General features: G+C 40.1%; 2 protein-coding genes across 3 annotated transcripts; one reads left to right on the top strand and one right to left on the bottom strand.

The window, feature by feature from the left end:
• Window positions 1–396: 396 nt before the first annotated feature.
• LOC137261454 (synaptic vesicle 2-related protein-like) lies at window positions 397–5,381 on the bottom strand. Its single transcript, XM_067799205.1, has 3 exons — window positions 4,187–5,381; window positions 2,323–2,604; window positions 397–1,564 (listed from the first exon to the last, which is right to left on the bottom strand). The coding sequence occupies exons 1-3, from the start codon at window positions 4,752–4,754 to the stop codon at window positions 888–890; spliced, it is 1,527 nt and encodes a 508-aa protein (XP_067655306.1). The 5' UTR covers window positions 4,755–5,381; the 3' UTR covers window positions 397–887.
• Window positions 4,979–17,056, top strand: LOC137261459 (uncharacterized protein CT_035-like). Of its 2 annotated transcripts, none has more exons than XM_067799210.1 (4): window positions 4,979–5,091; window positions 9,593–9,796; window positions 11,299–11,526; window positions 12,192–17,056. In XM_067799210.1, exons 2-4 carry the CDS (start codon window positions 9,616–9,618, stop codon window positions 12,749–12,751), a joined length of 969 nt encoding a protein of 322 aa, XP_067655311.1. In that variant the 5' UTR covers window positions 4,979–5,091; window positions 9,593–9,615; the 3' UTR covers window positions 12,752–17,056. The 2 variants fall into 2 exon arrangements, with proteins under 2 accessions (XP_067655311.1, XP_067655310.1); XM_067799209.1 differs by lacking the exon at window positions 4,979–5,091 and adding an exon at window positions 9,309–9,367 and having other exon boundaries at window positions 12,192–15,355.
• Window positions 17,057–17,698: the final 642 nt, after the last annotated feature.

Here is a 17,698-nt window from a genome sequence, read left to right as displayed (position 1 = left end):
GTCATATCATTTCAAATAAATGCAGGATAACTTGCTAGGGTTCCACATCCTCACATATTGCAGACTTAGAGATACATCCACTCAAAATGTCCCCATTTACATTGATAACGCTTCAGACAGTCAAAGTCACAAGATGAATATTTGGACTAAACAACCAATTTAGTCAGGATCAGTTATTGCCTGTTTCCCAGATGGTTCCCGTAGTTTCAAAGAAAGTAAACATGTTGCAGCACTATATCAAACAAGTAGGCATTGGTCTGCATCGAAAGCTGCATACATATTTTTAATCTACAATGAATGAGCTGTCAGAAAATACTAAATGTAAGTTTCTGAAAAATATGCACATAGGTCAAATTCGCTGTTGAGTATCATAAATTTTTTTGTAAATTTTGCACATTTTGGTCAGTATTTGTCTATTTCATTTCCTCTTTTTACATTTCATTCACACCATCCAAGAACTTGAATATCTGTCAATGACTGTAGCAAATTTCATTTCATTATTTTCATAAATATCATGTTTAGATGCATTTTTGTGACATGCAGAATTTCTCTGTGATCCGGCAGTCATGCGAATGAGTGACCCCATCTCAGGTTGTCACTTGTACATGTAACGGGAGGCCATCTCGCGTACACATTACATCCTCAACTGTTCATATGAGCCTAGGAGAGGCCGTGTACATGGTCTTTTCTGAGTGCAATCTGTAGTGATTTGATTAGGGTTCATGCTCTCATGGTACAGCTCCAAATAAACATTTCTGTCCAGATTGTCACATACACTTTTCAATTGACTTCAGGTCCACATTCACATCACACCACCATCAAATTATTGAAACACATATTCCCAAAGCAAAAGATCTTACATACAAATAAATACCCACAAACTACATCTACACTGTACTGGACAAATTAACACTGCCTGTCTCCTTCCCAGAACCTCTCTTGTCGTTCAACTCCTCTCCAGCAGTTTCAACGCCAACAAAGAAGCTGAAGATAAACTGAAGCAAGAAGCAGGCAGTCCATGTTACTGGATAAAGCCACACAATATCAGAGGACAACAACACTGCGCCGACAAACGGAGTTATCAAGCCAGGTATTTCAATGATGATGTTGGCCCAAGCCATGGCCGTGCTCCTCACATCTGTTGGGTATATTTCCGGTGTAAATGCATTTAGAATGGAGTATATTGGCACCATGAAGAAATAACACACAATGACAAGCGCTGCCTTGATGCTTTGAATGGGAATAAAGGCAAACAGAAGAAGTGATGCCCCAGTAAGGAATGAGAAGAATTTCAAACTGTTGATCCTTCCGAGCATGTGTCGTTCTATTACGATCATTGCAAGAGCAATTCCTGGTAGTTCTCCAATGAAAATGGTAAACATATTCATATAGGAATTCACTCCCAGTGAGTGCATGTATTCTGGAAGGTAGATGGTCACTCCCCAGTAGCCAGTGGATTGAAAAAACCAGATGAGACTCATCAACAGTGTTCTTCTGCGGAGCTCTGGAGATAACAGGTCCTGTATTCTTCCACGTGATGTAGAAACTGGGCAGATGATTTCACCTGAAACAGATACATATTAATGTCAATATAACGGGAAACATGTTTTGCTTGCTTAATGCCATACTCAGCAATGTTCAAGCTACGTGACAGTGTTCTGTAAATAATTGAGTCTGGACTACACTGAGATATGATCAGTCAATCATGTCAGGGAGCCTAAGCACTAGATCCCATCAGCTGCTTCTTATAACAAGCATGGGTAGCTAAAAACCAATTCTATCCTCGGTTCGCATGGATAGCCTGATACATAAACCATGAGGTATTACTTGACACATTACCTATCCACTTCTTAAAAAAAAAAACATGACAAAAAGGTGCCATTCTGAAACGCATTGCAATTGTTTTAATGATTAATGTATTTGTTTCTTCTAAAAACTGAAAACTTTCTTCTCAGAATGTGAAATACCACACACTCAAGTGCTTCAAACATGCATTTGCATGTGACATTGGGCTGTTGTATGGGTGTTTGAATCAAACAATGTGCTTGTGTCTTTCAAACCCTTGTTTTCTGCTGTTTTTGACAAAGTTTCATCTCATTGTTTCACCTCACTGTTTCATCTCACTGAAACCCAATGAATACTGATTCAGTTGCTCCACTGCATGTTCTAACATGTCATTTAAAGTGTCCATTTAGCACACAAAAAGTTTCATTTACGTTAGGGAATAAATGACCTCATCATGTTTAAGTGTGTATATGACTATCACATTTTCAGGTGTTTCCATACTTTTTGTTTGTAGTATACATATGCCACAGGTATTACCTTCAGGTAGTTCTGTTTTATTTTCTGCAGCTATATTTTGAAGAACTTTCATTGCCTTTTCCTTCTGGCCACTGATCATGAGATAACGTGGTGATTCAGACCGCACGATGAATCTCAGAATAAACACAATTATTGACGGAATGGCACATGCGCCAACAAACCATCTCCATCCAAAACGAGGCAAGACAAGCCAGGCAATACCCCCAGCTGCCACAGCTCCTAGTGCACCACAGAATGTAATGAACACCATATAGGAGCCTCGGTTTCGTTTCGGAAGAAATTCTGAAAGAAAGATCAAGAAAAATTAAAGCAGACAACAAGTACATCAACATTTGTATTCAGGCAGAGCACAGCATTATGTGCTGGATCAGCTTTTTTTTCGTGTTATACTCAGACCAGACCAATTTTATTACTTAATTAATTTTATGGATTTTTGTCCTCAGAAAACCTAAAGGCACAAGCAAAAATAAAGAAATAAAAAAATCACCAGTCAAAGTAATATTCTCTTAAGTTAAAATACTAAAAATATTTTACTTTTGGCAATTTATGAAATATAATTGAGGCAAAAAGCAAACAATTTTCAAGTAAGTATATATTTAAACATTACAATTATATTTCTTGAGAGGGAAAAAAACTACAAGAGGAGGATCTGTAGAACAAAAAATAAAATTGGTATGGCCTCAGGATGAAAATAACTGATCATGATTAGTCATACTGATTTATCAGGAACTGTAGCCTGGTGTGAACTATATAGCAGTGTTTGAAATAGACACTGGCATGTGACTAGTAAAAATCCATTTGGGCTGCTACTTGACAAGTATTAGATGAGCCAACGCAGTGAACGCGTTTGTGACAAGCAGGCAGGGCAAGTAATCTGGCTGAATACACTTGGTTCCTACAGGCAGTTTGGCGATTAACCATGTACAATACATGCTGACCGTGGTGTGAAATCAATACCGCTACTGATTAACACGTGTCTCGTAGATGATTTAGTTCAGCAAAAAACACCATCACGACACGATTCACATGAGGAAAGTGAAGCTTTCAATATTTAGATGACAGCCTGTTTCCCTCTTCTTTCAAATGGAATGCTCTGGAGGGCATAAAGTCCCATATATGCAAACTGGGGTCATTTGTCAGGTCGTGGCTCATCGAATACTTGTCAAGCAGTAGTAACTTTCCACTGTCAGTAGCCCGAATGGCTAGTGAATTTTCATGGGGTCATTTTGTAAATATATCACTATGTCCAACATGTTAAGCTATTACAAACTTTTAAATCATGAAACATTATAGCCTAATGAAAATTCTAGCAGCTTAATGGTGAAACCCATGTCTACATTTTGGACTATGGAATTCTTCTGTGGGCTAGAAAAGTTCAGGTAGACTTGCTACCAAAATTTGGATACTATTTTGCACACTGCTATATTATGTTAAACCTATAGTTCTGAGGTCTACATTATTTTTACTAAAGTAACTGTACATAACTGCGTCCCATGGAAAGGCAGGATGTGATGACTGGAGGTTTAAATCCAAGATTTACCTTGAATAAGATACCCAGGTTTCTCTGTGCTTGTGCTTTGACAAGTGATAAATTGCTGAGACAAGCATCCACCTGTAGTTTTTCCCATTAAGCTGACATGAGTGAGCATGGTTTTACATTGCTTTCAGCAATGTTCCAGCAATATCATCACAGGAAACACCAGAAATGGGCTTCACACATCGTACCAATGTGGGGAATCAAGCCTGGCCTTCAGTGTGATTGGACACGTTTACCATTTGGCTACCCCACTGCCCGTAAGCTGACATGACAAACGTCATTCGTGATATACTGTTCAGAGCAACAATCCACTCATTCTATACTGACCTAGCAGCAGGACAAAGTCCACAGACTCGAGACCCCCAGTTCCAACAGAAACGAGAGATCGCAGGACCACCAGTAGGATATAGGATGGGGCAAACGCAGAAGCCACACCAAAGACACAACACACTGATATGGAAGCAATGAAGGGGATCTGCCGTCCAATCCTGTCACTCAGCACCCCAAACACATACCCTCCAACGATGCCACAAACTCCACTGAAGAAAGGAAGCCAGGCAAAGTCATAGTGACTCAGATTCCACTCCTTCTTCACAGGTTCGCTGAGGAAAACAAACACCAGAATTTCCGAACAAACAGCGAAATATCCACCTCCTGCAAGTATCAGCATCTTTATGTGGAAGAGTCCAAACTTAATTTTTGACAGGGCATCGTCAAGGTGGATGACCTTCTTCCCATTGCCATCCTCATCCTGGAGCAGACATGTCTCAGATTCTATCTCATCTTCAGCAGTGAAGGCCTGTATTGATTCTTTGTCACACTGTGATGATGGTTCATCTGGAGCTGTTGTTATCACTTCATTCGCCAAGCCAATGTCAGAGTCTCCTGTTGTCATTTTGAATAGTAAAAGGTCTTTCGCTCGGAAAAAATTTCTGAAACTGTATAAATTAAACAGATCTAATACTCAAGGAAAATAATTCTGAAAATGCATAAAGTAACAGAAACTATGTTTGATTCGTGCGTCAAATACCTGAGTAGACAAAACAAAATCTACACCGCTTTTTGATTGTTCACACATTGGTTGCTGAAAATTGCAATTCTCGTTTGCGTTGGCCATCCGTTCAGAGCCTCATTCTCCCGATGGCCAGAGTTGTTGGTCTTAGCTCCGTCGTTCCGCAGTGCTAATTTGTGACAATGTTCTCGGTATAGTTGTAACTGCAAGTGAAATGCCGGTAGGTACACCCATCTCTGTCCACATGTTTCATCCTTGTAGTAACAGTTTCCTCGTCAAGGTCTGAAGATCCATGCGGCATCTCATTCTCAACGTGTGTGTTACCCAAACCACACATTCCCGTACCCATTCTGTAATATAACTGGTTGTTTTGTTTGTTGGAAACAATAGCGAATGGTCGTGACTTCATTATGGGTTCGGGTCGGGGTTTTTTCACACCATAATAAAACTCATATGGTTACGTTTCCATGAATGATAGACACCTGTGACCTGAAATTGGACGTCCACATGGGAAACAAATGCATGGGAAATTGTAAAGGTTGACTCTTTGTGCGGAAATGGAGCGTCGTGTTTAGTCATTACTTTTCAAGGTCGTGTTTAAATTACTTTTCTATGTAGCAGATGCGATGATTAAATCGTAAAGCAATACCTGGTGTATTTCTCCAGTTATGTAGCAACGACGTTTCATTGGTAGGGGTGGTGACGTACATCGTGCGAAATAGTTTCCAAATTTTGTTAACCGTTCGGCAATAACATGAAAATAATTAGTATTAAAGTGTTCTCAATACGTATACACGAATATTACGTTTGCGCTTATCAGTTTACAGACAGAATATTTATAGAAAATAGTACTCTATGACATTTTATGAAGAATTATTAACATAGTATCGAAGTGGACAAAATCTACGCATTTATGGCACAATTTGTATCATTTTAAATATATCGGGGCTTTTTGACTAAAGGCATAGGGTATATATAACCACACGGCCCCAAGAAGTGATTGCATAAATCCTTTGAACAAAATCTCTCAAACGAATAGTCACCTCCCTTCTATCAGGATTCAGATGATACAACAAACAGCATCCTTCGTGACATGAGATGAAAGTCACTTACACAGGGACCAGTGGAAAGAGATAAAAACGCTGAACGAAAGTTCAAATTTCAATATTCAGAAAAATATGAAAAACAAAAAAAAATATTCCAATGATGAAAAATTATGCTGTTAATTACAGTTATGAATTTGCAGTGCATTACATGTATATTGGATTTAAGTGACATCACTTTGCAGCAAGGCTTTGCTATGTCAAGATAAACATGAAGCAGACGATGGCACCTAGTAATGTTTACTTCCGGTGCTGCCAATTTGTAATGCAACCTGAAGGGAGCCAAAGAATGCCAAGGCTGGTCGAAGGCAGCCAAAGGTCATGTGCCTCTTAGTGCCGAGGTCAGTTGTGGTCAGTGCTTCCAGATTGCTTCCAAATGACTGAGCACGTGGTTTGGGAACCGGGTCAGAGTTCACTGTTTTTCTCAGCAAAACTTTGAAGAAAAGAACATATAAGTGGAATCCCCGGCCAGTAGATTGCCAGTAGTAACTGTTCGGCGCAAAACATTCATTATTGAAAACACACGTTTGCTTCTAGTTTAGCGCAAATAATATAAAAAGTATGACATTTCCGAACCAGAAAACGACTCAGTGCTGAATGTAATCTGTCTCACAGTCCCTGAACCACATTATTTTGTCTAATGCCAAGCCTTCTCTGCAGTGCTAAACTCTTAAATGAAGCAAGTCTAGATTTCCTTAGGTTCCGAATCTCTGGTCTTCCCGGGTCTCCTTTTGAATTACAGTGGGTTTGTTTGTGACTATGAAAATTATTTATTCAGAGACTAAGCCTTAGTCTGTGCTGAATGGTACGTGCATGGTTTTGGCTGGAGTGCACCTCTGTAGTTCTGACAACGACCCCATCACCACTGAGTGCACCATTGGAAGTCACAGCTGAGTGGCATTTTCCCATTTTGGGACAGCAAATATAATTGATGAGAGTGACCAAACAATCTTGATTTGCCTAAATTAACCAATACATTAAATATAAAATAACATACAATCACTTATCATGTTAATGAAATAAGTAGCCACTGACATCAACTTCAATTACATGCATAATGCCTAGCTGACATCTGCGCGCAACCTGCTGCTCTTACCTTCTAATATGGAATCCAAGGATTGGTTGTTGTGGCCTCAACTGTGCAGATAGAACAAGGAAGATTTCAGGTTCGGAGTCCAACGTTTAAGCGATTCCTCTTGCCCTTGTCATGTGACAACATAGCCCCGGTGGATTGGCCGAAAACAGTTGCTATGGAACTCATGGTACCAGTGCATTGGGCCCCTCTTAAACCCTATTGTATTATGTGTGTGATATTTGCTAACTTGTGCAATGGACTGGGGTTAAATATCCAGTATTTACAATAAAGCTGTACCAGTTACGTAGGAAGTAAGATATTATGGTGGGTTCATGTTTGTGACACGTAAGAAACATGTAACTTGGGAGCTGCACTGCACATGTTGCTGTGCCCCTTCTTGAAGGCCTTGTACGATGTTGACCATTCTGTTCACCGTCCAGTTTAACAGGGGTTCGTTGAAAGGAGGCCTCAACAAATATTCAAGCACCACTTTTCCCACCTTCGCCATGTTTGCTACCTTTATTATATAAATGAAGACAGTGTATAAAGTATCCACTGTTGAATGATTTCCATCAAAATGTGGATTAAAAGGCTACTAAGGTTTTCCTATGGCTATGAACATCTCGAATCAAATGATGACACTACCACGCCTTGTATTTGATCTGGGATATTAGTGTTTTTTTTCTTTCTTTCTTTCTTTCTTTGTTTTCGTCTGAGGGTTGGGTTGTAAGAAGTCGAGGTGGGACCAAAACGACCCCGTGATTGATAGTGTGAGTAACAATCCACGTCATGTTGCCAAGCCATGCAGTCAACCATGTTACTGAACCTGGCCCCCAGATTCAGTTAGTCGTGTAAAGTAATCACACATTACTGGGATCTATGTATTCTTAACCGGAATTTTAATCTTCCACGTCCCGAATACATGTATTACATTGTAATAGTCAACATAGGTCGACATTCTGACGGTCATGCAGGTAAGTTTTGGTTGTTTATGTGCAAGCCTGTTGTCATACAGACCCTGAACCAAATATATCCAAGAGAGCCCGTGCAAGTGTAGACTGTGTGGCAAGTCTAGATTACCAGAGTTTGTGAAAATGAAGAAAGACTGTGCTATTTTTCATTAGTTTTCATAGTTATTATTTAACAACCATTTCTTTTGTAAAATATGATCATTTCACACTCTTGACGTTAGCCTGTATGTGCCATCTCGCATAGCTTTGTTTTTGATGTAAGACTCATCTATTGCCCAGTGATGCGTTAAACATCAAACATCAATCGACCTCTTCGGAAATGTCAAACGTAAATGGAGATTAAAGTAGTACATTGGCCATCCAACTCACTCAGCCGCGTTACCCTGTGCTTGTGACATATTGTGCCATAATACTTTATTGTTGATCAAGAAGTGGTTATTGTTTCAAACATGCTGTTTTATACGGCCTTAAACGCAAAACAAACGTATTTTGAATCTTAGTGTGTCTCCTTATTTCAATGTGTAGACAGTATGCAGATGTCAGTAATTCGGTGCTGCGCCGATTTCGCGAGTTTTTCTATCAGTGTCACCGCGACATATTTTATTAATGTTATTGAGTACATTATTTGGAGGGTATAGTTTACAATCCGAAGTTTCCCATGACCAAAGCGTCATCTCGGCTAGGAGAGGCAGGAATTCATGGGGAATACTTGACAAGGGGATTGCACTTGCTTTGCACATTAATTTTATAAGGGAGGGGTGTGGGTAGGGGTGGGGTCGTTCACATTGTACATGCAACTCCATAAAAATCATCATCATCATCATCATCTCTCTCTGTGACACACACACACACACACACACACACACACGGTATAAATTATGATCTCCGACCACAGAAAGCTTGAGCGCGGAAATGATGTCTTCGTTTTCAGAGATGTGAGAGTTAGGTATTTACAATTCAGCCATTTAGCAATAAAAAGCGTGAATGACCTGTCCCTCTGCGTAAAGGTGTATGTTTGTCGGAATAATTCCAAAACTTTGCCTTAAGTCATGGAATGAGCGCTTTTTAGTAAGCAAATATATATCATCAGTATCATCGGTGATGCTTATAGGTCTACAATTTTTAATTACTGTTTGTAAATGTTAACATTATAAGGCATATATAGTTGATAGAATATTAGGGATAGGATTTTGCGTAAATCATGTAGGATGTGTTGTGTCATACGATTTTTAGTCCGCCTGCCTGTTACACATCCTTGTACCGTTTTAGACTGGTTAGATCCACAATTTAACAAAATCACGATTTGGACGAGCGAGTGCTTTACTCAAGGACATGAACGAACATTAGGTAGTAAAAACACCTGTCATTCAATGACACTGTAGGGAAGAGAAATCTGTCACCACGACTCTGTGTTGTCACATTGTGCTAGAACAATCAAGTTCCAAACATGTTTATTGAACTAGAATGACATTAGTGTGTGCCGCCATGAAAGCTTTATGGGGCTCCACACATGTCACCTCGAACAGCGTACATATTGAATTTTACTATTAAGGCTTTGATGTCGGTTTTCAGGTGGTAGCTTTTTGAGTGCGTTGATGGTGTATTTGGGGCTGGTTCAGGGAAGATTGCTGAGGATGTCTAAACGTAAGGTGTATGTGTATCATGGTGAAGGAGCAGAGGTAAAGTGTCGAAAACAGCTGTTGGCATCATTGAAAGAGACCGTTGATCCGGAGACATACACGGTTGCCTATATAAAACCTGCAGGTATCATTGAAGGTAAGTCATGTCACATATATATATATATATAAGTCATGTAATGTCACACATATATATATATATATATATAAGTCATGTCATGTCACACATATATATATATATATTCAGTGACTACACTTTTTCCATGTTTTCAGATAGAACCCTATTATAACTGACATGTCTCTCTCACTCTCTCTCACACACACACACATATATATCCAGTGACTATATGTTATATCCAGTGACTATATATATATACTATATCTAGTGACTACACTTTTTCCATGTTTTCAGTGCACAGTGCATTTTACAAAATCTAAAATTTATACAGGACATTAAAAGCAAAACATGCAATGTGAGTGTTTGCTTTCTAACTTAAAGGTCAGAGTGTAAACTCTAAAAAGTTCCAAGGGTTTCCATTTTGTGTCCCATGGGCGATTCCTCAGCTGTTTAAATTGTATCTGCCCATGAATGACAGGATCTAGTCACTTTAAGATGTTAATCTTAGAACTTACTACTAGAGTAAACATCTGTCTTATAGTAAATGTCCAACAACCTTTCACTGCATATTTTGATGACTAAAGCGATTCATTCGATTAGCATATTTCAAATTTCAAATTGCATGTACATGTGTATTTTCTGAAAATAAAATGTTCACTATGTTAATGTCAGCATCAAATTAGTGTATAAACGTAACCCTGTACGACAGGGTACACATTATTTTCCCTACTGCCTAGTCCTCCCTGCAATGTTGTCTTGTCTCACAGTCTCTGAACCACATTATTTTCCCTACTGCCTAGTCCTCCCTGCAATGTTGTCTTGTCTCACAGTCTCTGAACCACATTATTTTCCCTACTGCCTAGTCCTCCCTGCAATGTTGTCTTGTCTCACAGTCCCCGAACCACAATATGAACTCTACTGCCCTGTCTGTAATGCTAAAGCTCTAAATGATTTTCTGAGATTCTGAATGTCCAATATCACGGGGGGCTACTTTTCAAATGAAATGGGTTCATTAGTAGCTATCAAAATTACATTTATTCAGAGCCACAGGCCTACTAGCCCATGGTTAATAAAAATCCTGTCAGGCCAGTGAGTCTCCAAAGTGACTTGCCCAATTGGCTAGTGATTTTCATGGAGTCACATGGCACTCTCTGACTTGTGAAGTTGTTATGCACTCTTGAATCATGCGGAATGTTGCCCATACTGTTTTGTGGGATTGTATATTTCAGGCATAGCTAGCCTGACAGGTTGGCAAAATGTGGAAACTAGTTTGTACACTGTTCAGGGACTAAGCATTAGTCTGGGTTAGATTGAAGATTCTGCCATTTCCCACCAGTGTTTGTCATAAGAAAGGGCTGACAGGAACAGTAAGGCTTAATGCTTAATGGATGTCACTGTGACCCAACAACAGAGACTTCATTATTTACAGACCACATTCATATAGCTGGAGCTTTGTTCAGTGTGGCATTGAAACAAACAAGAAGATGTTACACCACTTTCAATTTGTCCTTCACCTTGGACAGGTCACTGGGTCAAGGATGCTGCACTGCTTGCTATTGGTGGAGGATATGACCTTGGCCTCATCCGTGCACTAGGGACTTCTGGGATAAAGATGATCAGAAACTATGTGCTGAAAGGAGGGGCCTACTTGGGATTGTGCTCAGGGGGGTACTTCGCCTGTGACTTTATAGAATTTGATAAATGTGGACCTTTGGATGTGTGTGGAGAAAGACATCTGAAGTTTTTCCCAGGTATGTATACCTTTTGTCATTTTCTTACTATACTGAATACTGTAAGGAGTGTTATTGGGTGGTGATATCCTGTGTTTTATTGTTATGGTATGTGCCTGAAACATTGCTAAAAACCAACACTGTCTTCCTTCACTTACATCCCGTCATATTGTTGGAATATTACTGAAAGTGATCTAAAACTATGCTCACTCACTAACTTACTTAATTACTCACTCACTCACTCACTCACTCACTCACTCACTCACTCACTCACTCACTCACTCACTCAAACCAGCATGTTAACCTAGTTTTAATGGCAATTTAGAACAGTTGCTTCACAATATATACTTATGGAAAAAGCCAAAATCACTCTCACTCACTCACTCACTCATGTATTCCTAGTTTTCAGTTTCTTCATAATATATACTTAAAAAACTCACTCACTCATTCAACCATCCACCCACTCACTCACTCACTTACTCACATGCATGTCCCCAACATCATGGACTGTTGCTCACAAGGTCTGTCAAAGTATTGGCTGATCCAAAAACTGTCAGGCTGTTGTCATATGGCTGAAATAGTGCAGGTTAACACCAAGACACACTTATTTCATTATGTCACATAAAAGTCATAGATTTACAGACATCTCCTCTCATCTCCTCTAATTTACTGTATCTCTCCTCCAGGTCTCTGCGAAGGTCCTGTGTTTCCTGATTTCAAATACAACTCCTACCAAGGTGCAGTTGCAGCACCAACTGAATTCTGGGACACTGATCTGCAAAAAGTTGTCAAATTTCATTCCTATTTCAACGGAGGGGGACACTTTCAGCCATACGACCATGCCAAGGCCATCATGAAGGATCACCTCGGCTGCCAACTCTCTGGACAATCCTTACAGACCATACCCAGTTCTGCCATTGAACCTCAGACAGACCTGAGATCACCCTCAAGGGGAGATAACCCTTCACAAACTTGTGATTTAGTTCCACATGTTGATATTCTTGCGAAATATTCATCTGTTGAAGGTGCTCCTGCCTCCATTGTGAAAACAAAGTTTGGAAGTGGTGTGGCTGTTTTGACAGGGATCCATGTTGAGTACAGGGCAGATCATTTTCCATTAGATGACCCGTTTGTTGCTGCCATGATAGATGACTTAAAAGAAAGTGAGAAAGCTAGAAAACAATGTTTTGAATCCTTGCTAAACCATCTAAGATTAATTTGTAACAAAAAAATCAACAAGTTATGAATGACATAAGAGGATCTGGAGGGGGATGCGCAACCCCACCCCTCAAAAAGCTGTGTCCGCCTCTGAATGATACAATCAACTATCACATACAGGACACCTTTTATTATAAACAGTAATATTGCTGTTTTGTTCACATTCCTTGGTGAGTGAGTTTAGTTTTACGCTGCACTCAGCAATATTCCAGCTGTATGGCGGTGGTCTGTAAATAATTGAGTCTGGACCAGACAATCCAGTGATCAACAACATGATCATCGATCTGCTCAAATTCATGATGTGTCAGCCAAGTCAGCAAGTTTGACCACCCGATCCCGTTAGTTGTCTCTTACAACAAGCATAGTCACCTTTTATGGCAAGCATGGGCAGCTGAAGGCCTATTCTACCCCGGGACCTTCACGGGTCCCTTGGTGAAACTTGCTGCTGCCATGAATGCCAGATTCAACCAATTTCCGATCTTTGGTATGACAGTGCTGAGCTGCCAAAATATCTAGTTTTCCACCACACACTTCAAGTGATCATTTTTTTCAAAGTAGATACTGTTACCTTACGTTTCATTTCATGACCCTCCATTGTGACCCTCCATTGTGACCCTGGATTGTGACCCTCTGTTGTGACCCTCCATTGTGACTCTCCATTGTGACCCATGAAGATCCGGATTAGAATTGGTCTTCAGTAACCCATGCTTGTCATAAGAGGCAACTAATGGGATTGGGTGGTCAGGTTCACTGACTTGGTTGACACATACCCCAACTGTCGAGGTCGATGCTCATACTGTTGATCACTGGATTGTCTGGTCCAGACTCGATTATTTACAGACTGCTGCTGTATAGATAGAATATTGCTGAGTGCTTTGTAAAACAAAAACCAACCCATCCCTCCATTGTTTCTTATCCCCACCTCATTTCTTCTGTCCGTAATTGTGGGTGCCAGAATAGTAAACTGATATCACATGTAAAGGTGTTTAACTTTTTGAAACAGAACTGCCAGTAAATTGTCTTTCAAGCGTTTCCTTTTAATAATTTGTAATTAGTGTGGTTTTGTTGAAAATAGATTATTTGTGTATTCCTAGCATTTGGGGACAGTGGGTTAGCTTCGTGGTTAAAGCTTTCACTTTTCATACCGAACATCCAAGTACAATGTGTGAAGCCCATTATTGGTGTACCTTTCCATGATATTCCTGGCTCATGCACACATGCAGACACCCACTCACTCTTCACACGTGCAGACACCCACTCACTCATGCACACATGCAGACACCCACTCACTCATGCACACATGCAGACACCCGCTCACTCATGCACACATGCAGACACCCACTCACTCTTCACACATGCAGACACCCACTCATGCACACATGCATACACCCACTCACTCTTCACACATGCAGACACCCACTCCTCATGCACACATACAGACACGCACACATGCATACATCCACTCACTCATGCACACATGCAGACACCCACTCACTCATGCAGACACCCACTCACTCATGCACACATCCATACACTCATGCACACATGCATACACCCACTCATGCACACACCCACTCACTCATGCACTCATGCGTACACCCACTCACTCATGCACACACCCACTCACTCATGCACACATGCAGACACCCACTCACTCATGCACACATCCATACACTCATGCACACATGCATACACCCACTCATGCACACACCCACTCACTCATGCACTCATGCATACACCCACTCACTCATGCACACACCCACTCACTCATGCAAACATGCAAACACCCACTCATTCACACATGCATACTCATGCACACATGCATACACCCACTCATGCACACATGCAGACACCCACTTACTCATGCACACATGCATACACCCACTCACTCTTCACACATGCAGGCACCCACTCACTCATGCACACATCCAGTCATCCACTCAATACTGACAAAGTCAGGACAAAGTCCACAGACACTAATTCCCCCAATTCTGTTAGATTTCAGGTATAAGTCTTGGTATTAACTGACAAGAAATGGAATAAATAGCTTAGGGTATATATATATAGTGGTATAGCATGTGACTATTAACCATCTAGCGCCTCACAGACAGCTTGGGTTATAAAGGGTAATAATGATCAGATTGTAGCACTTTGACTGTGCCCTCAGTGGTGTGGAATTCAGTGTACAACTAATGCCCTTATAGTTATGTTTTACAGGTTAATGTTAGTATGCACTAGAGACTGTTCAGGTGATCCTGGCACAGTCATCATCAGCTCAGGGCCCTCACCCCTTCTACACACAGCTCAGACAGCTAATTCATGGGGCTTCTCCCAGGAAATGCTGCCTAGTCGAACCAAGAACTTTCCAGGGAATATGCAGACTCCCCAACACTGCAGCCTTCTGCATTAATTAGAGTGTCAGAAGTCCTGTGCTCCCGGTGGAGAACCTGGTCACTCTCCTGATCTGCCCCAAGTGATCAGGCACCAAACCAGGGACACCGAGAACAATGGGGAGTCTTGACGACAGTGTACTTGCAAGCGAGACATTTCAAAAGCGAGGTTGGCATATTTAGAATGTTTTTCCTGAATCTTGTGTATCACACTGCTGTCAAAAGAAAAAGATATAAAAAAATTCATTTGCCTTATAAAAGAGGACAAGATCAGGTTTGTTGGCTGAAATTATTCTCAGGCTGTACCGGGGGAATATGGGCCTATTCCACAGAAGTTTGAAAGCATCATTTTCCATGACATCTATGACATTTTCAGCTGTATGTATTATATATTATAAGAAGAGACACTAATTGCCAGGTCAGTCCCAGAGCACCTAACCTGTGTCTTTCATCTCTGGACCATGGTTTATACAAGTCATCGTCATCATAGATTAAATCATTATAACATATATTTTTGCCGCACTTATATATTGGTATAGAACAACTGACACACTAGCTCATTTACATACTGGCAGCTTAGCAAAAGAGACATATATATGTCAGCTGCATGGCAAGAAACCTCACTCCAAGGCTGAGCTAAATGCTGATCTAATGGATGTAGAGTAATTCTATACATAGGCCCCCACTGTGGGTCAGAAAAATGATAAACTAATACCCAATGAGTATTTTATCCAGTTTCCTATAAAGCTTCCAGTATATAAAGCCCCTCTACTATACTATACATGTCTTATGGCATGGGGGCTGGGTAGTAAACCAGGCTTAGTTTATCAGTTTTTCTGACCTGCAGTGGGGCCTATATTTCTATCCATTTAGGAGACAAATCTACATTAGCGGACAGTAAGGGTGACAGTCTCTTAGAGAAATATTTATATTTCTTAGGAAATCCCATTAAAACTATTAATTATTACCTTAGAGACTTGATCAAGTCTAGTAGGTAAGTAGCCCTTGAAACTGAATGTTCTTTGAGACACAGGTTGTCCTGACGCTGGTTGTCCCAACTGTATGATGGCAGCATACTGTCATCAGTTGTAATTAAATTTTGACTTTATCTCAAAGTTCATTAGTATATTTGACAAAACGTCATTCCAAATTCCAGGTTTCTTATGGTATTCCTTTAAATAACATTAGAGGCGACTAACGGGTGATCACGCTCACTAAGTTTTTGGCGCATGTCACCGTATCCCAATTGCATACATTGATGCTCATGATGTTGATCTCAGGATTATTTGGTTCCGACATTTTTATATACAAACTGACATCATGTAGCTGGAATATTGCAGAGGGTGCCGTAAATCCAAACACTTTTTCTCACTACTACAGCTGAAACTTCATGCAGATGGGTTCATTCATATTTTTAGTTGACTGAGTATAATTCAGCCTAAAACGTCCAAAGGATGAAAAGAAAATATGTTGCAAAAGTCACATCTTGATGCTCTGAATGAATGGCTTTCTTTCACAAGTCAATATTTTAAGTGAATTACATTTAGGGCTACAGACCTTTCTTATTACTGGGTAATATTTCTGATTACATGTGTTTTGCTTCATGATTCTATTCGTGAATACTTAGTATTGTGTGACCTGATAGAGAAGCGAACTGCCCTTCTTGCCCTTTGATTTTGTTCAGCGTGTGTGTGAATATTATGTACATTATGAAATATTTAAATGTTTGAATTTAAATCAGAGGTGTTATTGTGACATTCAGGGACTTTTTTAAAACATTTGTTGTATTTATTCCAGTATATTTGTTATCAGGAGCTCCTTATATCACATATCAGTTGGATTCTGCGTAATTATTTTAATGTATGTTTATGTTTTATTTAGAATTTTTATTAAAGGAGCTGACGTGTTGTGATGGTACTGCAAATAAATTGTCTACAACATCATACAGAGTCTATTTTTTTAAAGGGAGGAACCATGATCAAGTTTCAAGGGAATCCTTGAAGATAGGGTTGAATTTGTCTTCAGCAACACATTCTTGTCCTAAAAGACAATGGATGGCCAGACTCGCTGACTTAGTGGACACATGTCATCGTATCCCAGTTGCATAGATAGATGCTCATGATGTTGGTCACTGGATTTTCTTGTCAAGACTTGATTATTTACAAAAAACTGCCTCCATGTTAGAATATTGCTGATTTCAGTGTTAAACAACAAGCTGTCTCTGTTTAGTGTAAGCATATTATATTTTGTGAAATGGATTTAGCACCAGTTCCCACAGTTAGCTTACACTGATGCATGTTTACTGAGAATGCATCAGGAAAAGTAAATCTGTATTGTCAAGTAGAATCAAGACAGTGCATCATGTTTCCAGCTGATATAGAAATGGACTGTCAATGAAAATGAGTGAGTGAGTTTAGTTTTATGCCGCACTCAGCAATATTCCAGCTTTATGGCGGTGGTCTGTAAATAATCGAGTCTGGACCAGACTATCCAGTGATCAACAACATGAGCATCAATCTGCACAATTGGGAACCAATGATGTGTCAACCAAGTCAGCGAGCCTGACCCCCGATCCAGTGAGTCGC

Source organism: Haliotis asinina, chromosome 14, assembly GCF_037392515.1.
Source record: "Haliotis asinina isolate JCU_RB_2024 chromosome 14, JCU_Hal_asi_v2, whole genome shotgun sequence".
Classification (NCBI taxonomy): Eukaryota; Metazoa; Mollusca; class Gastropoda; order Lepetellida; family Haliotidae; genus Haliotis; species Haliotis asinina.
This window is presented reverse-complemented; position numbering and strand designations above follow the sequence as displayed.